The following is a 24,590-nucleotide window of genomic DNA, read 5'->3' on the forward strand; positions in this document are numbered from 1 at the left end:
TTATTTGTTGGTCAGTTTCTTTATACATCAGGAGGGGAGGGGGCAGAGCGTGTGGATTGGGCGTATCGTTAGTTTAGCCAGCGGCGAGTATTACTTTATTAGAGTACATGGAAACATATGCAACATCCATGTAATTATACATCTCTTGTAAATAATGATTAAAAAGAGATGGCTAGACAAACAGTCATCATAGATTAAAAATGAATTACAATGCATTACGTGATTTCTCACAGACCAAAAAATCGCCATTGTTTTATTTTTTAAAACTTGCATTATGCAAATCTTGTTCTAAAAGATGAACTTCATTGTCTTCTTTTGTCTTATTTAGATACTATCGGCTACGCCCCTAGATGAGGTGATGGTGGGGGGGGGGGGAATTCGACCCCGCCGCCAATTTATATTTTTTTTTTGGGGGGGGGGGGTGGGCGGGGGGGTTGTTACCTTTATCCAAAAAAGCAATAAACATTCTAAGGATCTATGAGATGATACAATATAAAGGAGAACCGTATCGGTTCAAAGGAGATCCTGCTTAGTTTATAAAAGGATTAGTCAGTCCGTACATCCTTGACGGATAGCTGATTTTAAACTTTGCATGCTGATTATTGTTGCAATAAGGTACAATACAGAACTGTTTACAGTATATGTTTTATCTAATATTGTGCTGTTTTAGATTTTGATTCATATGACGATAAGGTACAATGTTATAAGCGAAACCTCTTTGTACCTAAGTCCTTAAGGTGTAGTGTAAGTTTGTCCATTAAAAGTTATGTAAGCAATTTTGCATGATATCTACATAAAATTTTGTTTAGATTTCTAGATAAAAAACTTGCTTTTTTAAAGTGCCGATAATCTTTAAGAAGTGATGTTCGTTTGTCTTGATTAATAAGCTTTATGGATATTGTATATGGATGTTGTCATTTTTAAATTCGGGGTTAAGAAACTTTATTTGAATGAAAAGATAACAGTTTTATATGGAATGTGTTTTAACAAGGATGACAATATCCATAAAAGCGAAGCTCTAAAAATGAAGGACAAACGATCATTAACACTTGTAGAGTGTCAACACTTAATAAGCAGAAAACTAATGCATAAATCTAAACAGAATTGTAAGTAAATTTGTTGCAAAACTGCGTAAATACATGATACTGTTTATGGACACACCGACCCTAATTATAAAAAAGCTTCAATTTTAAAAATTAAACATATTATTCATTTTATTAAATCTGTTGTTTTTCTATGATATTTTATTACTCTATTTATGTTTATTACTCTAGTCTCCAAAGTTTTATGATAACGTTTTCTTATTCGTTAGATCAACAACTTTGGGGACTTTAGTGAATTTTGAATGGTTGATTCATTAATTTGAGTGTGCAATCGTCTCAACAACTAATTTTAATCTACAGAAGGGGTAATTTTGTGTATAATTATTGGGGATGTACATCAATTTATCGGCCATTGTCTTATCCCTTTAGATCCCTGACAATAACGTCATACTAATTTCATACTAATTCACCTGTCCTGGCTAAGGCTTATTTGTCTAGAAATGTACATTTGGTTTGAGTAACATTTTTGCAAAGTATTGCAACTTGTCTTATCAAATTAGCAAAGTATGGATTTCTTTTTGCAAGGTCATACTCATACACACACACATATATACACACATACATCCACACACACACACAACACTGAGAGATTGGGTTTAATTAAATTAAGTTTAGATTAGTGCAGCCTGCTTTTTATATTTAATTCTTAGGTATTATTTACTTAACATCCTTTTCTTTTCATTTTAATCCAGAGAGGGTAGGGTGGACTGTGAAGAACACTTTTACACTTTGATTTAATAAGTGGTCATGGCAGCCATAATATCGATAGTCTTATAACATTATCAAAACATATTTTGTTGACCTAATAACAATTTTTTTAAAGTTAGCTAAAAAAATTCTTGATTACATTAAAATAGCGAGTTACCTACCTCTAAGTCCCTGAAAATTTCATCCAACACTAATTGAGATTTTGACTAAAACTATTCGATATATAATTACTTGGATGTTACACAAGATTTTCATTTACTCTAATAAAGTGATACTAGAAGCTTGCTAAAATAACGATATCCGCCTCCTTTAGCCAATCCCCTACCCTCCAACTGGATTACCGTAATGACCATCATATAAATGAGTTCCATATTAGCAACCTGAATTGGAGAAAAATTTTCCTTTGTCAATATATCCACATATATTATATCCATAACTAAACTTTACACATTACCCCTAGTTGTCGTGACAGTTCCAAATCAAAACTTTCAGTTTTTCTTTATTTATACTGATTGTAAAATTTGGATAATTTTATACATATGTTTTTATAGTACTTATCTACATTATTTTATAGGTCTGTAGGCGGTTTTCCTTAAAATCCCTAGTCGAGCACAGAGACAACCCTCCCCCTTATTTTGATTTAAATTGAAAATAAGGAGTGGGGGGGGGGGCAGTTTTTTATGTTTTATTTTAGGTCAGGTTAGGTTATATTGGGTACAAGGTATTTTTCTTTTTCTTTTTGTTTTTAGAAAATAATGGAGTGTTTGGGGGGGGGGGGGGGTTCTCCCCACTGTGAACTTTTAGGATAAGCACCTTATTTTTCAACTTATTTGATAACAGTGACTACCCTTAGCTTCGCACTGGCAGAGTTGTGTTTAAGAAAAATAGCCTAAAACCATCCATCGCATAACGCTTATGAAGCGTTATTTGAAACCTTCTAGTATCTTATGAATATTTTTTTTATTATATAGGATTTCTATAATACCAATAACTAACCAAATATTGTGTAATAGTTATTTATCGCATCGTGCTATGAACAGCTTTCCGCGGATATTAAAATTGAAATATAAGATAAAAACCAGTTTTGTTAGCCCCGAGGGGCCAAAGACCCAGGTACACAAAACTGTCATTAATCCTATGATTTTCATTTTAATACTCGTGAAAATTTGGCTGTATTACGATGTCATAATTCTTTTTTGTAAGGCTGAAAACTAGATCTAATCCTGCGGATATTAATCGGTTAGGAAGCCATCCTGTAAATAATATTCAAAACCAATGTTTATTCTTTTTTAATATCGTTATCTTTTTATTATACATTATAACTAAGAATTATTTATTTGTTTTCTTTATGCTAAATAAACATAATAAATTGTTATTAGGGTGTTGAGGATAAAAAATGTATAATTTCCTCTTACTCATTGATATACACTTTGACAGGGGCGGTTCACATTTTTAGTAAAGAAAAGTACGCTATACTAAATTTCCTTGCACGCCACTGATTTTGAGGATATCAAACTAGCAAAAAAAGCACATGTCTAATTATATTTCCAGTACGGCTTCGAAACCGGCGGATAAGAAACGGTTCACAGCCATACTGAAAAATCATGTATAGCATCGAATTACAGAAATTTTCTACGAATATGAAAATAAAAAAAAAAGAAATTAATACTAATTTTGTTAGCCCAGATCTTCGGCCACTTAGGGCTAAACAAAACTAATTTAATCTTATCAATTTTTAATTTTAACATCCACGGAAAGCTGTCTATGATACGATGTGTTAAATAACTATTATGATAAAAAAGTAAGCTTAGTTTTAGTTCTGTCTTTATGTTTGTCAAATATAATAACTAAATATAATAACTATTAAGACATATAAGCTCTCATTAACATACAAAAGAACATATCCTAGCTTAGTATAACTTTGCTATTGAAAAAATCATAGTATATGTTTTCTTTGGTATATTAAGGGATAAGTCAATGGACATTAAATTGTTGTGACCCGCTACCCCAAATCAAGATAAACAAAATTATGCTTTGAGAAAATAATTTTTTTTTGTTGAAAAGTTTGTAAACCGTTTTGGACCATTATAGTTTTAAGTCCAATGTCCCCTCTCCCTCCCTCTCTGGTTTTGCATAACTTTCATTGTAAAATATTTAGATTGGTTTGTAATTCCAGTTTTTTCTTTAAATATGCACAAATAAAACCCAGAAAAGGATATTGTAGCAATGGATGTATTATTACTTGGATGTTACACCAGTAGTTCATATTCTCAAATAAAGTAAAGCTCATAGCGGGCTAAAATAACGATACTCCCATCCACCACTTTTATCCCATCAACTCCCCACTTACTATGAAAAAAAACTTACCAATAAATGAGGCCCATATTAGCAACCTATATTCACGACAATATTTCCCCTGTCATAATACCCACTTATATTCTATATCAATTATTTTAGCATGCAAAGGTACTTTACAAATCAAACATATCGGTCTGTTTGTCCTGATCAGGACATGTGTTTCCTTTTTAAATATTCACTTCCACTATTGAAAACAGGGTTTGGCATCCGCGACTAAGCCTCACATCTACACTGAACGTCTGCTCTATAACTGACTTTGTCCGTTTGTTCAATTATATTTTTTGTGCTTTGCGACTAAGAATGTTGTAATTCTTGTTTTTATAGTTTTTAGTTTTGTTTGCTAACATCATAACTCAGTTTCGTAAATATTCTTGTCAAATTTGTCAAAAAAAACTTTTAATTAGTTAAAAATGTTTGAAAAAGATACAATCGTATAAAATTCTTTAAAAAAATATTTTGCTTACTTCTTGCAAATCTTCATGTAACTCTATAACTCACTTTGTCGCTCGATTTTTAGGGCTACCCAGTACCTACTTATAGGACAAAACTACACCCCTCTTTCTGTCTTATTAAATAATTTTTTTCTCAAAAATAAAGAGGGTTAAAACCACCCTTTATCAATAATTCATTCATTATGTATTCTTCACCTTATTTTTTAACTCCAAGAGGAGCTACCCTACTAGGAATACCAGGGTGAAAAGGAACATTGAACTGTTTGAGTGTTACACTAGTACCCAAGGTTTCATGAAAACGTTTTCTTATTCGGCTTAACAACTTTGGGGACTTTTATTAATTTTTATTGGTTGGTTCATTAACTTTAGTTTCCAAACGTATCAACTAATAATTGTAATCTATAGAAGGGGTAATTTTGTGTCTTATTACATTGGGGATGTAAATCAATTTATCAGCCATTGTCTTATCCCAATAGATCCATGAAAAAAATACACAATATTAATATTGTTGCTTGTTTGAAATCAGGTCAATTCTTATCACAAAAGGTTTTCTAGAATTTTTATTTCTTAACACATAAAACAAGTAAATAACAATAAAATATGTTAAGAGGTAGCGCGGAAATAAAAAGCAAACAAAATGTTTAAGATTTAAAATTAGCTAATTAATTTTTAAAAAGTAAATTATATAAATGAATCACAGATAAATAATTTTTTATGACATTCATTAAAAAAATCGGATCTACTGCAGTTCATGGTAAAATATTGCTGGTAACGAATATTGCTGAAAATCTATGAATTTTAAAGGCTGCTAGCTGCCAAACGGCTGAACGTACAGATCATACCCGCACACCATTTTAAGCGGTATAAGAAGGCCTACAAATAATCTGGAATAGCCAAGATCCAATGATGCACAGGGAAAGCTTCACTGAAGAAAAAGCGCGTAAAATAGGCCCTTTTCGCGCATTTCTCTGCACTGCGAGATAATTATGCTTTGTTGATCTATGGCTATTCCAGATTATTTGTAGGCCTTCTTATGCCGCTTAAAATAGTGGTCGGGCATGATTTGTACGTTCAGCCGTTTGGCAGCTAGCAGCCTTTTAAATTCATAGATTTTTAGCAATATTCGTTACCAGCAATATTTTACTGTGAACTGCAGTAGATCCAAAAAATCTATTTCATGCAATTTAAAATTTTAATAGACCAATGACTAGGGTTGGTTGTACTGACCGACTCACTGACATACAATAAATTTAGAGAATCTGCGCTTTGATTTTTTTGACAATAACTTTACATTCCTAATCCCAATTTTTAAGATTTTGTACTTTTACTTACATCAGGGAAATATCAAATGAAGAAAAACTACAATTCTGTCAACGACTTTTACTTCTAGAAATTATTGATTTTTAACAAAAATGTGTTAAATCAAAAAAGAAATCTTAAAACAATATAAAACTTAAAATTACATTTATTCGTATTAAAAACAAAAACTATTTATTTAAACTTTTTATGATACATATTATTCTATTCTTTTGCTGTATACATTATAATTAATTTTGCATATTTTGGACAAACTGCCAACATTTTATAGGTTAACAGGGCAATTTTATACCATTTTAAAATTTTTATTTTGTCATTTATTTCTATTTTTATAATTACTTTGAAATTTATTTTGATATTAAATTTGATATTAATATTGTAAAAATATATACATCCCTGAAATATGCCTTATCATGTATTATTATTGAGGTATATAGAATCAAGGTATTGTATTACAATAATTTGTAAAGCTAGGTGTATAGGTTATTATCATAGGATAACTCATAAACACAATTAAAAAGACATGTGCTTCACGTTTCAAACAATACTTATTGTTTAAAAAAGGTTTTTCAAATAATTTAAATTGTTTACCTAAGATAATAAAACTAATTAAATACCTTAAAACATTAATATTGACAGATATAAAAGAGCAAACATAAAGAATTTTTAAAAATACAAGAATGACAGTTTCCATAAAAGTGAAACTAAATAAGCAAAATATTGTTTCATAAGTCTAAACAAATTTGTTTGTAATTCACTGGATAATAGAATTAGAATAAAACAATGGAGTTGGCAGAGGTTAAATAATTGTATGTTCAAATGGTGGGGCCCCTGGCCGACTTTCAATTGAGCAGAAAGCAATTTGCTAGCAGACGAAAAAGGTTGGTCTTGGTTATACATCTATACTCATACATTTATTATTTATTTAACCTTCGCTTTTGTTATTGTACCTTGTTGTCCCAGGAATTGTTATTTAAACAAACATAAAATAGGATATTACATAATTATCATTCAAAAAGTTATTGTAAAATATTTTAAAAATCAGAATGTTTTAACTAAACTTAACTGCTACAGGAATCATCAAACAATTATAACAAACTTAAATTAACGATATGAGCTTTTGTTACAGATGTATGAACTGACCTATCGTAAAAGTAAAAAAGTTCGCTTAAAAATAATGATAACAATGATTTAGTTTCGAATGATAATATCCATAGAAGCGCAGCAGAAAGATTTTAGAATAATTATGTTTCTTGGTTCATTATAAGTTACTAGCGGCTACGCCCCCTAGAAGCCTCTAGGGGCACCTAAGATAGGAGAGGGAATAGTTGACCTCATCCCATTTTAAATTTGAGTTTAAAAAGAGTAAAAAAAAATATTTTTTTAAGAGGGGGATTGAAGACACCCTCCCCAAAAATAGTTTAAAACCTTCCCAGGTCCTATAAGAAGCTTCACTGTAAAGGAGAACCATATCGGTTCAGTTGTTTGCGAGATCCTTCTACAAAAAAGCTTGCTACTTTATATAATAGGATAATCACTCGCACACCAAACATTATGGACAAAAGTAACTAAGTAAGTATTGCAATAAAATTCAGTGATCTATATGGATAGGCCAATGGCCGATAAAATAATTATCCCTTCCGTATATTACAATTAGTTATCAAAACGTTTGGACACTCAACTTAATGAACCAACTTATCAACATTCCCTAAAAGTCCCCAAAGTTGTTGAGCCAACGAAGAAGGAAACATTATTATAAAAACAACTTAATGTCCCCTCCCACAAAACGACTTTTAATTCGGTCATGATTTCTTCAAAAAAGTGAAATACTTTAAATTCAGGAATTTTCTGCGGGGTTTGGTATTTTTCAAGGGCAGATTTAAAGCTACTTTTCACTGTTGTATATTTCTTAATTTGGCCTTTAAAAGAACCTCTTCACATCAAATTTGCATAGATAAGTAAATAGATTCACTTAATTATTAAGTAAATACTGGACATACACTAAACAAGGACAAATATGTAAGCAGACACAATGAAGTAAGGAAAAATACATTTTATACGCTTTTTGACACTTGCATCATACATATCAGAAAGATTTTCAAAATTATATTTTTTTGTTATTTTAGAAGGCAGGCTATTCTAAAGTTATTCATGTAAATAAATTCTCCTGTCGCCACGAAAAAATCTTGTCTCTCATAGGTTGATCAACTAAGAAAAACTCTTTGAAATATCTCCTATTGGCTAATATATTCCAGGAATAAGGTATAACTAATAAGCGAAATAAATCTAAGATAATACTTAGGGTGCAAATGTAGAGGTCGTCAATTCTACGATGTTTTACCCCACAACGACAGCAGAAATTAAGTATAGGATTTGTGATTTTTTTCCGAATTAATTTCGTTTTTGATATAAGCTGAATATATTCTAAACTAACTCTTTTTGGTCTATTTGTATTTAGCAGCTGATTAATGAAATATTGTTTACTGTCTATTTTTCCATAATTAATCCTTTTTTCTGGTTTTCATGAACTGGGTAGCTTCTCTTATTTTCAATTTTTTGAAATTTAAAAAAAAAATAGGGGGTAGGGGGTTTAGTACTCTACAGGTTTTTATGTAAAAAAGCCCAGAATCTTTTGGCGTCATCTTCCTTGTTAAAGTCGTGCTGCTTATTGGTTGTTTTTCTTTCAAGACTTTTCCCATGTTGAAGTGGTAAAAAAGATAGAAATGGGCAATTTTAAGTTTAATTGTGAGTGGAACTGTACAAATTTGGTTACATTAATGGATATAGAATACACTTGGATGTTATGACATTGGAAAAATTTAAATCCAATCTAGGTTGCTAATAAATGGTCAGTTTTTTTTATCCAGTAAGAGGGGAGGGAATGAGGTAAAGTGGGTGGATTGGGGGGGGGGGGGGAGGGGGTCGTTATTTTTGCCAGCTACAAGATTCACTTCATTAGAGTACATGATAATCTGGTTTATGATCCAAGTCCTAATAAATCTATTGTAATATTACACAATCTTATAAAGACAATAAGCTGGTCATTGACAAACTTTAAACATTAAACACAATAAGAAAGTAAACAAGGAATTTTATAAATAAATTGTGGCTTCACCCCAGGTGAGGGGAATATCAATGACCATAATTAAAAAAACAGAACAAGAATGACAATATCTATTAAGGCGAATCTCTGCAACGGGAGGACAAAAGAACATTAACTCTTGTAGAGTGTCAGAACTGATCCAATAAGCAGAATATAAATGTATAAGTTTAGTAAATTTGTTTCAAAACTGTTAAATACAAGATACTGTTTAAAGGACATACTCACATTTTAAGGACTTAATTGTATAGGTGCTTCGCTTATAATATTGTACTTTGTTTTCCTAGGAATCAATATTTTTTATATCAGATATTTAGGACAATTGTATTACATTGATGTCAAAAAAGTAGAATCAACATGTTTTAAATGAACGTAAGGATATTCTGGTAACGATTTGAAGAACTGTTATCCAATCCCCTTCCTAAAATTAAGCGAAAAAAATTTAAGATATTGATTTAAGATTTGTAGCTTTTGATAAGAAGAAAAGTCTTCAATTTCCAATAATGTAAAAGAAGTATCGCTTGTTCAGGCTATCAAGTGCAGAATTTAATCGTGACAATTTGTTTCAGGGAGATGGAAGTGGAAGTGAATTTTTTTATTATGATTATGATGAAGTATATACAGATTTAGAGGTAGCATTTTAAACAAGCATGCTGTTCTATAATTAGATTGGCTGTACGTCTTTCTATCAGTCCTTTAATATGTCAGCCTGTCTGTCGGTCTGTCCGTCCACAATTGCTGTACTGGAAATTTTATTTATCTATTTAGCAATAAAGTTTTTCCTGAACCATAAGATTCAACTCTATAACTTACTTAGTCTGTCCGGTAGTAAATTATAAATTTATAAATGGGAATAGTTATTTATCGCATTGTGCCGAAGGCCTGTGCTAACAAAACTGTTTATAATATTATGATTTTTATTTTAGTATTCGTGGAAAACTATCTTTAATACGACGCGACGTACAGTTTCTCAATATGATCTTTTGTCAATCTTAAATCTTTGTATATTAAGTTTCTTGTTTAAAGTAGAAGCATGACCGTGCATTAATATTTTTCTTATTTACAATTTTTATAAAAAAAATAGCTATTTATAGCATCGTATCATAGACAGCTTATCGTGGATATTAAAATAAAAAAATGTAAGATTGAAACCAGTTTTGTTGGCACCACTGGGCCTATGACTTCTTCTAAGAAAACTGGATTAATTCAATTCGCGTACCACACATAGCAGCAGTAGGAACCATTTAAAAGTCTTTAGTTATGACGCGGTACCGAGATTCAAACCTATCACCTTCTCGACGACGAGCGGATGCACTATGTGCTTAGCCATGGTCGTGGGTTGTATAATGATATTTATTAATGATACTATCAAGGTTGGAGATGAAGAGCTTGCAGGAGTTGAAGAAGGAAGCGGAGTTGATCAAAATTCATCTCCAGCTGATGTTGTTCTGGATAGTAAAGATAGTATTATAATCAGGTATAGTAGTTGCCACGCTCCAAAGTTCCAGGGGAGGGCAAATGGGTTAGAAAAATGGACTAAAACCAATCTATGACATTAATAAAGCTTTCTTGAAAAGTCCTACAACTTCGAACGTCCAGTTTTCGAGATCATTACCTTTAGAAAAAAAAGCTTTACTACTTTATATTATAGGATATCAGTGTTGAGTTTTTGACCGGCTAATAACTAATTAGGCTGAGGGTTTTTTAATTAGAAAGTGGTGGCTGCAGCTGAGAGTGCTTTAGGCTGAAGGGGTCTGAGGCTGGCTAGAGTCTTCTTTATGTTAGGCAGCTGGGACTAAGGCTTATTGCTTGGCTACAGTAAGCAGCACTCGAGATGCTCCTGTAGGCCTTGCGATTGAATGCTGCCGAGCCCTCATTCACTCACAAATTATCTGATTCATCTGTGTGTTATTTTTGTAAAGGTTTTACCTGTACCTGAACAGAGAATGGGACTCTTCTCTGGCTGACATGGCTTCCTGGGAATTCAGGTAAACATCCAGTGGATCATGGAAAGAAAAATAAGTAGCGAATTTCGTTGCATTTTCACAGTAGCTTTTGATAGGTTAGATAAATGTTAATGATTGCCCAACAGGGTTAGAGCCCCCCGCAGGGGCTAGACATAGGAGAAAATCTACTGTGAAAAAACGACGGAACCCGCTACTTCGTTTTCTTTCCATGATCTTATGCAGTTATGGAATCATACATCTGCCAAATTACTTGTATATACCTTAGTAAGTTTTATCTTTATTGGTTCAATATTGTACGTTTTTGTACATAATTCTTAAGCTTAAAATTTGGAATATACATTCAATTTAAATTTAAAAACTTTATGTATTAATTAGATGCTATATAAAAATTTAAGCAAATGTTATAATTGATTAGGTGCCTAACTTGATATATTTTTTCTTTACAGGGGGCTTGCCAGCAATGCTTCAAAAGAAATCGAGAGACTGTATAGGTAAACTATTTGTATTTTTTTAAAGCGAAGCTTTTCTATGATTTGTATAGGTCGGTCAGCCCGTAACGGTGACCTCTTTTGGTTAAGTTAGACATGTTTTAATTGTCCTATCGATTTTAAACTTTGCTTGATAATTCCTTTGAATTGCTGCACCGACTGTACTTTAAATTGTCTTCCCAATGCTGGAGTATAAATGTTGGGTTTATCTAAAGCAAAACATGCCATTTTATATTTTTCAATTTATATACTAATTTTGATTATATTGGTGCTTTTCTTCAAATTGTCCAGCGTGCATTAATACTCCCATAAAAACAAAAATAAGAGGGGGATCTAACCGTGCAGTACCTGAACTCTGAGGGACAACCATAAATAACCTAACCTAACCTGAACTAAAATATTAAATAAACAAATGAAACATTAACCTATACCCTATTTTTAATTGATTTCGAAATAATAAGTGGTGAAGAGGTTTCTGTGTGATTCACCAGGCACTTTGAGGTAAACTGCTGTTATTTTTGTAGGAAGTTACCAGGCTCGCAATATGCCACCCTAGCTGCCATAAAGTAAGCTCTTATTTTATTATCATCATCATCATCCTTTTACAAAAGTAATAGGATGTCTTTCTGTTTGTGTGTACCAAAGGATCTCGTTAACCGCTGGACTGATTTTAAAATCACAATTACTACAAAAAATATTTTTTAAACGCCTTTTTTATTCAAAAGCATTTATTTTATCTAATTGATCAAGACTATTTTACCACTGACCCTTACCTTGAAATAGAGTATTTTCTATGAAAATATCTAAATATATTCTGCAAATCGAAATTTACTATCAAATTTTACCACTAGCAAAAATACAACCATTGTGTTTTTGACAAAAAGTGTTTGTGTATTTGTAAATTTCTTTATTTGTTGTATTTTTGTCAATATTTTTTTTATCCACTGCACTGTCAAAATTACACCTTTTCAAATTTTACTACTAATGATTTATAATAAAATGTAAAAATTAAAAAAAAAATAGACGTGGAACGACGCCCAACCTGCAAGAGGCCACAGTTGACCTGATGTCCCAGGGAAACAAGAACATCAAGGAGCTCATCACCCACATGAAGAGAGCCTTGGTAGATAGGGACCTCGATATGTTCAGCCCCATTCTGGATAGTGATTGGTGGAGAGAGGTTTGTACAATTATATTTGCTTTTCCATGATTTTTTTTTTCAATAAAAAAGAAGTTTTCCAACATTATGCATGAAATTTTTGATGTCTTTTATAGATTAGATTTTATTAATCATTTACTTAAAATTGTTAAAATTTTTGTCAAATAAGAAACTCTCTTGATCAGGTCTTCCTAGCCTTCAGAGCCATTCTTTTCCCCCCATGTATGTACATATATATCATCTTACAACATTTATAAAAAAGGACTACTAAAAATTCGAAATATTTTAGGTAAAAGAGGGATTACTACTGCCAGATGCACTGCCTCAACCCTTGGGTTGTAGAGCTGACACACAGATAGCATGTCCAGGAACTAATCACAGGTAACCTGGGTTGTAGAGCTGACACACAAATATCATGTCCAGGAACTAATCACAGGTAACCTGGGTTGTAGAGCTGACACACAGATAGCATGTCCAGGAACTAGTCACATGTAACCTGGGTTGTACACCTGACACAAAACAGCATATCCAGAAACTAATCACTGGTAACCTGGGTTGTACACCTGACACACAAATATCATACCCAGGAACTAATCACAGGAAACCTGGGTTGTATAGCTGACACACAAATAGCATGTCCAGAAACTAATCACAGGTAACCTGGGTTGTAGAGCTGACACACAAATAGCATGTCCAGGAGCTAATCACAGGTAACCTGGGTTGTAGAGCTGGCACACAAATAGCATGTCCAGGAACTAATCACAGGTAACCTGGGTTGTATAGCTGACACACAAATAGCATGTCCAGGAACTAATCACTGGTAACCTGGGTTGTAAAGCTGACACACAAATAGCATGTCCGGGAACTAATCGCAGGTAACCTGGGTTCTAGAGCTGACACACAAGTAGCATGTCCAGGAACTAATTACAGGTAACCTGGGTTGTAGAGCTGACACACAAATATCATACCCAGGAACTAATCACAGGTAACCTGAGTTGTAGAGCTGACACACAAATAGCATGACCAGGAACTAATCAAAGGTAACCTGGGTTGTATAGCTGACACATAAATATCATGTCCAGGAACTAATCACAGGTAACCTGGGTTGTAGAGCTGACACACAAATAGCATGTCCAGGAACTAATCACTTGTAACCTGGGTTGTAGAGCTAACAAACAAATAACCCCCAAACCGATATGCCTCTCCTTTAGAGTATAGCTACTCATGGGTCCTGGGATGGTACCACTGATCTCCCAATAGAAATCGCAAAAACTAATTCCATCTAGCGGCGAAAAAATATTTTAAACAGCTGATATTTACATAGATCGAAAAGAAAACATTTTAAATGCCCCTAGAGGCCAATAGGTGTGTAGCAGCTAGTTCTTATAAATTACGATGTCTGTCTTTTTTTGTTTCTTATGATATTCTTTTTATAAATTGTTTTTTCTCTCTCTGCATTACTACTTTCGTTGTTGTCCTTGTTAGTGTGAGTTGTAGTTTTTTTATAACCCTGCAAATTTGAGTCTTACAAGATTTGAATTGATAACCTCTGAAATTGTTCATCTTAATCTAAATCTTTTTCAACTAGGATTTCTTGATTAAATTTACACGAGTTTATACTTTATTTAGGTTATGTTTAGATGTGAAAATATTTTTTTTTACTCCAAAATATTTTTAAATATTATTTTAAGCTGAGATATCTCTTTTAAACAATAAAGTTCTTTGCGTCTTTTTAACTAAACATATATATATGACATATGTGTTCATTAAGATCCTCAAACAGCTAGAATTATTTTTCTCGTATTCATTCGAATCCGGTGGATAGGAACCGGTTCTCATCCATACGAAAAAACTATGTCTAGCATCGAATTATATCCAGTTTTCTACGAATATAAAAATGTACAATCATAAGTTAAAAAACAGTTTTTTTAACCGGTGCCTTCGGCACCTCGGGGCTAAAAAACTGGTTTTAATCTCATAATTGTACTTTCTATATCCGCGGAAAGCTATTTATAATACGATGCGAGAAATAACTATTATCACCCTCTTGAAATACCTACTTTGTTTGTGTTTTTTACTGTAGCAAAATTAATTTAGAATATGCGAAGTACAAAAGTGTGATGGAATCATGGACTGTCCAAAGGTAATTTTTATATTAAGTTAATATCCTTATAATAAAGTAACAGGATGTCTGTTTGTCTGTCTGTCTGTCTGTTTGTCTGTCTGTCTGTACCGAAGGATCTCGCTAACCGCTGAACCGATCGGGTTTAACTTAACAGGGTAGCTTCTCATAGGTCTCGGGAAGGTTTAAATATAACTATTTTGGGGGAGGGTACCACCACCCTCCCAAGAGAAATCACCCCTAAAAATAAAGTTAACTTCCCTCCCCCCAATTTTTTTTTTACTTTTAAAAATTCTAATATAATAAGATTGGGTTATTAAATTCGACTCTCCCCTCCTCAAGTATCCCTAGAGGCCTCTAGGGGCGTAGCCGCTAGTAGTTATATATTGTATCGTATTATAGACAGCTTTCCACGGATAGTAAAATAAAAAATTATAATATTAAGTTAGATTTTTATCCAGTTTTGTTGTCTCAAAAGGGGCCGAAGTCCCAGGCAATTTATTTTATCATTTTTATTTTATTATTTGAGAAAATTGTCTGTAATTTGATGCGATACATAATTTTTCATTAAGACTCAGAACCGGTTGCAAACTAGAGGATATTAGTCGGTTTCTAAGCTATAATTGTTAAATATTCTCCCTAACTTTCACTTCACAATTCGTCATTTTATTTTCGTCGTTTCTTTTCAACTTTTAAACAAATAAAAATAAAATACAAAAAAAAATATTGTTTTGTATCAACCTCCAAATCTTTGATTAGCTTAACCTAACCTAAAAAATCTCAATCCTAAATTTAATTTCCCAATATTTATTTGTAATCAATTTAGGATATACGTGGATATATTGTCAGGGTAAAATTTGTCGTCAATTTAGCTTGCTAATATAGACCTCACTAATTGGTAATTTCGTTCATTCTTTAGGAGGGGAGGGGATGGGGTAAAGGGGGTTGTTGGGGGAGAGGGGCGGGGGTATCGTTATCGTATCACTTTATTAGAGTACATGAAAATCTGGTGTAACATCAAAGTATTATTATATCGATTTTAGTTGCCTAATGAAACCATCAGCTGGGATGAGAGTGAGAACTGTATACCAGACGCCGACTATCTCACAACAGATGCCCCACCAACAACAACAACAGAATTACCGACCACCACCGCACCCACAACACTGCCACCAACAACTACACCTCCAGTCTGCCAGCCTCCAAGTTTGTTGTGCAGCTCTGGAAACTGTGTGGCCGCTGACAGGTTGTGTGATGGAAACCTGGATTGTCCCGGAGGAGAGGATGAAATGCTACCTGAATGTAATATAGGTCAGCATAATTTTAGTAATAGCGTGCACATGATTGGGGAGGTGTATAACTACGTTGGGAGATCTTAGTAAGGAATTTTGATTTGTCGTTCACTAACTCTCACCCAGGCCGTTGTAGGTTAATCAAGGCCCCTCCCCCTAAAATCTTTGAAATTAAACAACCTTTCTGGTTTTTTTTATGACCATTGATTGATAACCTAACCTCTTATGTAGACCAAATAGGGGCTAAAACCCTCCCGTGGATCTAGAGTTTTTGCGATTTGGGTTTTTAGACTTAAAAAAAGATGTAATAATGGAAAAATTGGGATAAATTGGGGAATGCGTCCTTATTTTAGCCCGCTACAAGGTTAACTTTATTAGAGTACATACTAATCTGGTGTAAGATCCAAGTAATAATGATTCCATTACTAGGTTAAAATGTTAATTACATTTTTTTCTAGGATGCTCTGAGATGGAGTTTACATGTGAGACAGTGAAACAATGTATTGACCTGAGCCAGGTGTGCAACCAGGTGCAGGACTGCCAGGATGGTAGTGATGAGAAGAACTGCGCATGCCAGGAGTTGATCCACTGGACCTGTCAGGATGGTACCTGTGTTGACAAAGAGTATAGATGTGATGGAGATGTTCAGGTATTGGAAAGGAGAAATATCAGGGTTCGGCAGTCACGATTAAGCCTCAAATTAAAACCCGTTAGGATGCTTAAATGTTTAATAGGGATTTCTATATTTGGGTCAGATTTAGAATTGCAGCTAATTACAAATTACAAATATTGTACATGTTGCATTTATTGTTCATGTTGGGTGGAAATTAGACAACACTGTTTAAATTTCTTTGACAATTAGGCCCTATGTTATAAGCATAACATCTCTAGATTTTAAATATAAGCACGTTCCTAAGCACATTGAATTTAAGCATTTTTTCTTCTTCTAAAGCACCAAATTTACATATATCTATTTTCGTGCATTAATTTGTCTGGTTTATTGAACTCCGGTATTATGGATATTGTCATCTCTGTTTATTTTAGTGTCCTGACGGTAGCGACGAGGCCAACTGTTGTGAGGTTCCAAACTTTTTATGCGGAGATGGTCGCACATGCCTATCTCCTGTACAAAAGTGCAATGGTGTCCTAGACTGTCCTCAGGGAGACGATGAGGTCAGTTCTTACATACACATTACCTCCTTTATATTTTAGGATTGAACTGTGGGTAAGCCAGGGAATATCACCATTAATTCCGCTATGATATGAATCAAAAAGATCAGGGCTATAATAATTATTATGAGAACAGTTGCTTGAATCTGGAAGTATTGTGTAACATTTATGATTCTAGGGAAACTATTGCTTGAATCCGGGAGTATTGTGTAACATGTATGATTCTAGGAAAACTAATGCTTGAATCCAGGAGAATTGTGTAACATTTATGATTGTAGGAAACTGTTGCTTGAATCCAGGAGTATTGTGTAACATTTATGATTCTAGGGGAATTGTTGCTTGAATCCTTGAGTATTGTGTAACATGTATGATTCTAGGAAAACTATTGCTTAAATCCAGGAGTATTGTGTAACATTTATGATTCTAGGGAAACTATTGCTTGAATCCAGGAGTAATGTGTAACATTTATAATTCTAGGTAAACTGTTGCTTGAACCCAGGAGTATTATGTACCGACGGAACCACGTGTATCCAGCCTGAACAGAAGTGTGATGGAAGCCTGGATTGTCCAGAAGGAGAGGATGAACAGGTTACACTTTTTTTGCGCATTTATAGTTTGCAATAAATGTTTTTTTTTCAAGATTAATTATAAAATAAAATTAAAGCCACATTTTTACCTTAGTAGGACATACCTTGTACTTTTGTTCCCGTTATCTTTAAACTTGTAGAATAAGTTAAAAGTAAATCATGCAGACAACAAATTCTTAGGAACGAAGATACTAGATACAAATATAACTGTGTCGGTCGGTTGATAAATTATACCTCCTTCAACTGGTTTATTTTTCTCGATATCACTTGCATTTTCTTTCTCACGTGTCTCTTTGTCATTTTCTCTCTCTCTCTCTCTCTCTCTCTCTCTCTCTCTCTCTCTCTCTCTTTCTATCTATCTATCTATCTATCTATCTATCTATACTGTTATAGGAATCATATTCATCAAGCAAAGTTTGAAATAAAATTAACGGAAAGAGCTAACCGTTATGGACGGACGAAGCAACCCCAATTACACAAAAGCTTCGCTTTTAAAAGTAAAATTTTATACTTAGGATTGTCGCACATGTGTTGAAGGAGATGTGAAGTGTAGTGATGGCTCCTGTATTTCTGGAGAGGATATTTGTAATGGAGTCTCTGACTGTCCGCTGGTAACACCTTTCCAGTATGGATTCGAAACCGATTAATATCCGCTGGATTAGAACCGATTCTTAGCCATACTACAAAATCATGTATCGTATCGTATTATATCCGGTTTTCTCCGAGTATAAAATTTACAATCATAAGATGAAAACCAGTTTTGATAGCCCATGCCTTTGGAAGTATAGGAAAAATCTGACCACATAATTGGTTAGAAAATGTACACATTTGGTACAAAAGAGAAACAAATTTGCCTTTCATTAATATATTTAGTCGTTAGTGACCACGAATAAACAAAAATGTTAAGTTTATTAAGCTAGAAATTTTTGTTAAGTCAACGGATTATTGTGTATGATTGACCATCTAGGGTAAAAATCCTCTTACCGAATCAAAACTATCTTTTTGAAAGTCACGAAACCTTTTACTAGTTCAAATATCAAAATCAAAATAATAATTTTCATATTTTGTAGGGTGAAGACGAGATTAATTGTCCTATACCAGGTAAGAAAATGAAAGACTTAAATAGATTAACTTTGTATTTTTTGTCAATTTGGTTTATGTTATTTGTCCTTTATATTAATATGGTCTAAAATTTTTAACTATAATATAATTTGACTTGTTGGTATATTTATGTTATTGTTCAGTTATGGCTTGAATTCTTTAATAATAATTTATCGCATCGTATTAGAGACAGTTTTTCGCAGATAGTAAAATGAAAAATTGTAAGATTGGTACCATTTTTTTCAATTTTTCGCGTAATTGGAAATGTAAAATACGATAGAATACATGATTTTTCAGTATGGCTCAGAACTGGCTTTAACCCAGCAAACATGAATCTGTTTACTTTAGCTTTAAATATTGCTCCTTTAATTTTAAAGCTTAGTGGACTAAGAAAGCCTATTCATACACAAGAATATATTATTGTTAATTAATTTGTCTAGATGGGTGTGTATATTGTCCTTTTTATCAGGGCTCGGCAGCCGCGTGTCAGATGCGACTAAGCCTCAAATATTAAACCCGTTAAAATGCTTCGAAATTTTTTTTGGAAGAAGGGATTTCCAAATTTGAGTCAGGTATAGACTTCCAGCTAATTTTTGAAATTGTATAAGGTTGATTTTCCTGAGGCTTATATGATGCTGACGCGCGGCCTCCGAGCCCTGCTTTTTATTATGTTAATGTTTATCCCCGCAGGGCTTTGTGTGTATCTTAACCTGAAGTGTATGGATGGCAGATGTATTATTATGTTAATATTTATCCCCGCAAGGCTGTGTGTGTATCCTCACCTGAAGTGTATGGATGGCAGATGTATTATTATGTTAATATTTATCCCCGCAGGGCTGTGTGTGTATCCTCACCTGAAGTGTATGGATGGCAGATGTATTATTATGTTAATATTTATCCCTGCAGGGCTGTGTGTGTATCTTAACCTGAAGTGTATGGATGGCAGATGTATTATTATGTTAATATTTATCCCCGCAGGGCTGTGTGTGTATCCTAACCTGAAGTGTATAGATGGCAGATGTATTATTATGTTAATATTTATCCCCGCAGGGCTGTGTGTGTATCCTAACCTGAAGTGTATAGATGGCAGATGTATTATTATGTTAATATTTATCCCCGCAGGGTTGTGTGTGTATCCTAACCTAAAGTGTATGGATGGCAGATGTATTGTTATGTTAATATTTATCCCCGCAGGGCTGTGTGTGTATCCTAACCTGAAATGTAAGGATGGCAGATGTATTATTATGTTAATATTTATCCCCGCAGGGCTGTGTGTGTATCCTAACCTGAAGTGTATGGATGGCAGATGCATACCCTCGAGTAATATCTGTGATGGGGAATATGATTGTTTAGACAGAGAAGATGAACTTAATTGTCCAAGTATGTATTTAACATTTATTTTATGTTTGTTTGTATTTTTGTTCATTTTACATTATAACTAACTATAATTTTATATTTGCTACAAAACAAAAACATGTTTATATCTCTTTATTAATTTAAAATTTTGCGATTTCCCCCAAAGCCCTTCCCTAGGTATAGGCGCCCATAGGTTATATGCTTGTTAAAAAAACTAACCCATACCACCTTATTTTTAATTAATTTCAAAATGAATTTTTACACCTGAATATTGGTTACATTAGCCCCAAAAAGAGAAACTTTGTGTGGATGACTTGATATTTCTGAATTTGTATTTTGTGTTACTAACCCATAAAGTACTGGAAAGTGTCATGTGTTACGTCATAAATATAAGTCTAAATCCACTTCTTTTTTGGAGTGTCCTTTCCCACTCCCCCTCTCATCCCTCCTTTTCTTGACGTATTTATATGACGTCACATATGACATTTTCCAGCTCTTCCCTGGATATACTAAACTGACAGTCACGTAACACTCAGGACAAAATTGCGAGACTGGTCAATTCATCTGTGGAGATGGCAGGTGTATATCCGCCAGTCTTATCTGTAATGGTCACTATGACTGTATAGACGCTGCGGACGAAAGGGATTGTAGTAAGTATTTATATCAGGGCTCGGCAGCCGCGACTAAGCCTTAAATTTTAACCTATTTGGAAGCTTTTATAAAGTTTTTGAAAAAAAGGATTGCCGTATTTTGGGTCAGTTTTATACTTCCAGCTGATTTTTAAAAAATTGTAGAAGGTTAATTTCCTTAAGGCTTACAGGCGACTGACGCGTGGCTGCAGAGTACTGATTTATATTTGTAGAATAGCTATGCTTTTAAAAATTGTGTGTTTTTATATTCTTGTTTTGTCTCTGTTTAAGTTTTTGTGTATTAAAAGGTTGTTAATGGATGTTTTCCAAAAAAAAATATAAATTTTACTACGAGGGTCATAGACGTCCAAGGGGGGGGGGGCAATGGGGTGATTACCCCCCCCCCCCCCAAACAATTTTTTTCATTTTACCCCCCCCCCCCCTTTAAAATTTACCCCTACCCTGGGGGTGCCGTAGGCACCCCCAACCATTTAAGAGGGGGTAAACTAAATTTTTTACCCCCCCCCCAAAAAAAAAAAAGCTTGGACGTCTATGACGAGGGTACACATTTTTATTAGAGAGGGAAAAAATTTAGGCGTGCTTCGCGCGTCATTTTTACCACCCCCCCCCCCCCCCCCCCCAATTCCCCCCACCCGCTAAAATATAAAGGGCTTGGACTTACTTGAGTTGAACTATTGTCAAATCAGATTCTAACTGATGTAATGACGTCAACATGGGGTGATGGACCCATTAATTTCATATTTATACTCAAAGTGCCTTGTCGAACGCTCTAAAGGAGGACCATATTGGTTCAATAGTTGGCGAGATCCTTAGCTACAGACAGACAGACGCACACAAACACACATAGACATCCTGTTACTTTTATACTCTGAATAGATTTGTGCAAAGCTGACGAATGGCAGTGCGAGGCTGGTGTCTGTATACCTATCAGTAAGAGGTGTGACAATCAAAAGGACTGTCCGGATGGAACTGATGAACTGGACTGTCCAGGTCAAGATTTTATTTAAAGAATATTTAGTGAAGTTGTAATAAGTATTGCATCGTATTATAGACAGTTTTAGGCTGAAAGGGAATGCAGCATTTTAGGATTAAATCGCCAAGTTTGAATCAATAGGTTTATTTTAAGATGCCCGAATTAACGATAAGAGCTATCCGATACGGACTGGCGAACGGACCGATCCTAATTATATAAAAGTTTCGCTTTTAACAAATGTTAATGTTGAAAATATTTTAGCTTGCAGTGAGAGAGAGTTTAGTTGTTCAGCTGGTCTGCCCAGATGTGTTGATCTAGAAGATACTTGTGATGGAGTCAATCATTGCCAAGATGGATCTGATGAAAGAGATTGCGGTAAGGTTCAAATATTATCTAGATGATCGCTTAGAAATCGAAGGGGTCCCGACCTTACGAGGTAAGGTAAGGTTTAAATATTTAGTGCAAATACAAGGCTTTTTAGACAAAAAGACAAGACAATATTGGAAATTGATTTTTGTAGTTGTAATAAATCCTCATAAGTTGTATTTTTCCAGAATTAAGGGAGGTCCACCCCCCTCAAAATAGCCAAGGGGGCTACAAGGTAAAAGTTACAATTCACTTAAATTTGAGGGGGCGTGAAAATAGATTTGCACACTTTGCGCGTCAATTTACTTTTATTTGATTATGTACAGGGTAGACAGACACCCAGAGGGGTGTAACTACTCCCCAACTCCAAGATAACGCTGTTTGTTTATAATACACCCACCTCAATATTAGTTTAAAGAGGGTGTCCAAATTCTCGGTTAAGTTTTTTGGAAAACATAATTAATAAATAAAGAAAAGTCGACTGAACTGAGCTTGAACCAAAATATGAATTAATTCATAAAAATAGTTTTTTATCTGCCCCTCAAATATTATTTTACATTTATCGCTAGTTGGCTATACCTTATACCTGGACTGGATTTAATCGATTTCTAAACTTTAACTTGTGTAGGTTGAATCCAAATATTAGTACTTGGATGTTGAATCCGATTTTCATTCATTAAAGTGAAATTTGTAGACGAACTGACCAATACGTGATGTCCATGTTAGAAATCTAAATTGGTGACATTTTCCCCCCTTTTATAATAACCATGCATATTCTACATCCATTTGTGTAGGTTGCAAAGATTCCGAGTTCAAATGTGGCTCGGGTTCTCCTGTTTGTATTGATGCTGGTCGCAAGTGTGACAACAGGCTGGACTGCCAGGACGGCTCTGATGAACTTGACTGCTGTAAGTCCATTTTTGAGCAGCGTAGCTACTCTATAACAATCAGTTAGATGACAACGAAGCTTTTTATATTGCCTGTAAAAAATGACCTTATACTGGCCTACTATTTCAATGTATACTGGCTTGCCATTGGTAATTTAGTCTGTGTATCAGCCTATCATTGGTCATTTGTATAGACACTAAATAGAGCTTCGTTCACAACGATATGTTATTTTCTCGGAAGTTATTGAAGATAGATGATAATTTTTTGATGATTAATTTTGCTTTTACTCTATAACTGACTATGTTCGTACGTTAGCCGTTTGTGCATTGGCCCTCGCTTTCAGTTTCAAATCGACTCTAAAAAGAAAAGGTAAAAGAAATGTTTTTTTTATAAGGGGAGTTGATGGTCATTTTTTCTTGGTTTAGTTTTAAACCAATACAATGAGAAATTTAACTTTAAAGGAGAAACTTTTCAGTTTTAGCTGTTAGCGAGACACAGATAGACATCCTATTACTTTTATATTTGTGATAGTTTGTTCTGCGACTGAGTACACCTGTTTGTCTGGAATGCCTCACTGTGTGGGTCTGGAGAAACTCTGTGACGGGTATGCTGACTGCCAGGATCAATCTGATGAATTCAACTGTGGTAAGTCTCAGGGAGGCAGGGGATATTGAGCTGTTTATTACACTGGTCCCCAAAGTTTTATGATAACGCTTACTTATTGACAAATTTGAGGACTTTTATTCAATTTTGATTGGTTGATTGATTAAGTTGAGTATCTAAACATTTCAACGGTTTATTATGAGCGTACATCAATATATCGGCCATTGTCTTATCCCTATAGACCCCTGGTTATAATGTATACTGGCAGGCCAGTATACATTATAATTGACCAATTGACATCATTTTTTCTAGGCGCTATTGAAAGCTTTAGTCCTGGTAGTTTTCAGTTATTTGGATTTTTAAGTATTGATTTTTGAAGCTTTTTATAGTGCCTAGAAAAACTCATGTCATAATAGCCTACCATTTGTCAATTAAAATGTATACTGGTCTGCCATTTGAAATTTAGTCTATGTATTGGCCTATCATTGGTCATTTGTATTGTATGACGTCATTTTTTATAGGCACTTTAAATTTATATATTTGATTTTTTAGGGTGCAGATCTGGATACTTTACGTGTGCCCAGAGTGGTAAGTGTATAGAGAGCTGGAAACAATGTAACGGGGTACCTGACTGCCCTAATGGCGAGGACGAAGCCCTGGCAGAGTGTGGATCCTGCAGGATGACAGAGTTTAAGGTATTCAAGAAATGTCAATTTTTAAAAATATATTTAAACCTTTGAGAAAACTAATTCAGTTAAAAAAAACCTTTCCCGTCATTTTTTGTCTCATTCTTTTATCTGTGTTTGAAAGGCTATATTAAAATAATTTTT

At 33.9% G+C, this 24,590-nt stretch overlaps 1 protein-coding gene across 12 annotated transcripts in view; it reads left to right on the plus strand.

The window, feature by feature from the left end:
* LOC145316173 (basement membrane-specific heparan sulfate proteoglycan core protein-like) overlaps positions 1-24,590 on the plus strand; it is a 130,801-nt gene that overhangs the window by 6,619 nt on the left and 99,592 nt on the right. For 8 of the 12 annotated variants that reach the window (XM_080156505.1, XM_080156506.1, XM_080156508.1 and 5 more), the window contains exons 2-22: positions 9,608-9,670; positions 10,412-10,515; positions 10,961-11,026; positions 11,452-11,496; positions 12,018-12,059; positions 12,517-12,673; positions 12,942-13,033; positions 14,750-14,795; positions 15,818-16,085; positions 16,525-16,715; positions 17,111-17,239; positions 17,714-17,824; positions 18,339-18,434; positions 18,894-18,924; positions 20,191-20,304; positions 20,817-20,930; positions 21,807-21,920; positions 22,165-22,278; positions 23,064-23,177; positions 23,689-23,802; positions 24,313-24,455. In XM_080156505.1, coding sequence (XP_080012631.1) covers positions 9,608-9,670; positions 10,412-10,515; positions 10,961-11,026; positions 11,452-11,496; positions 12,018-12,059; positions 12,517-12,673; positions 12,942-13,033; positions 14,750-14,795; positions 15,818-16,085; positions 16,525-16,715; positions 17,111-17,239; positions 17,714-17,824; positions 18,339-18,434; positions 18,894-18,924; positions 20,191-20,304; positions 20,817-20,930; positions 21,807-21,920; positions 22,165-22,278; positions 23,064-23,177; positions 23,689-23,802; positions 24,313-24,455 — 2,268 coding nt within the window. Of the gene's footprint in view, positions 1-9,607; positions 9,671-10,411; positions 10,516-10,960; positions 11,027-11,451; positions 11,497-12,017; positions 12,060-12,516; positions 12,674-12,941; positions 13,034-13,374; positions 13,418-13,731; positions 13,748-14,749; positions 14,796-15,817; positions 16,086-16,524; positions 16,716-17,110; positions 17,240-17,713; positions 17,825-18,338; positions 18,435-18,893; positions 18,925-20,190; positions 20,305-20,816; positions 20,931-21,806; positions 21,921-22,164; positions 22,279-23,063; positions 23,178-23,688; positions 23,803-24,312; positions 24,456-24,590 lie in introns of those variants that run through there. The other 4 variants (XM_080156507.1, XM_080156509.1, XM_080156512.1 and 1 more) reach the window with 4 other exon arrangements.

The sequence above is a fragment of the Acartia tonsa genome, chromosome 4 (assembly GCF_053477335.1).
Source record: "Acartia tonsa isolate MP-2025a chromosome 4, ASM5347733v1, whole genome shotgun sequence".
Taxonomy (NCBI): Eukaryota; Metazoa; Arthropoda; class Copepoda; order Calanoida; family Acartiidae; genus Acartia; species Acartia tonsa.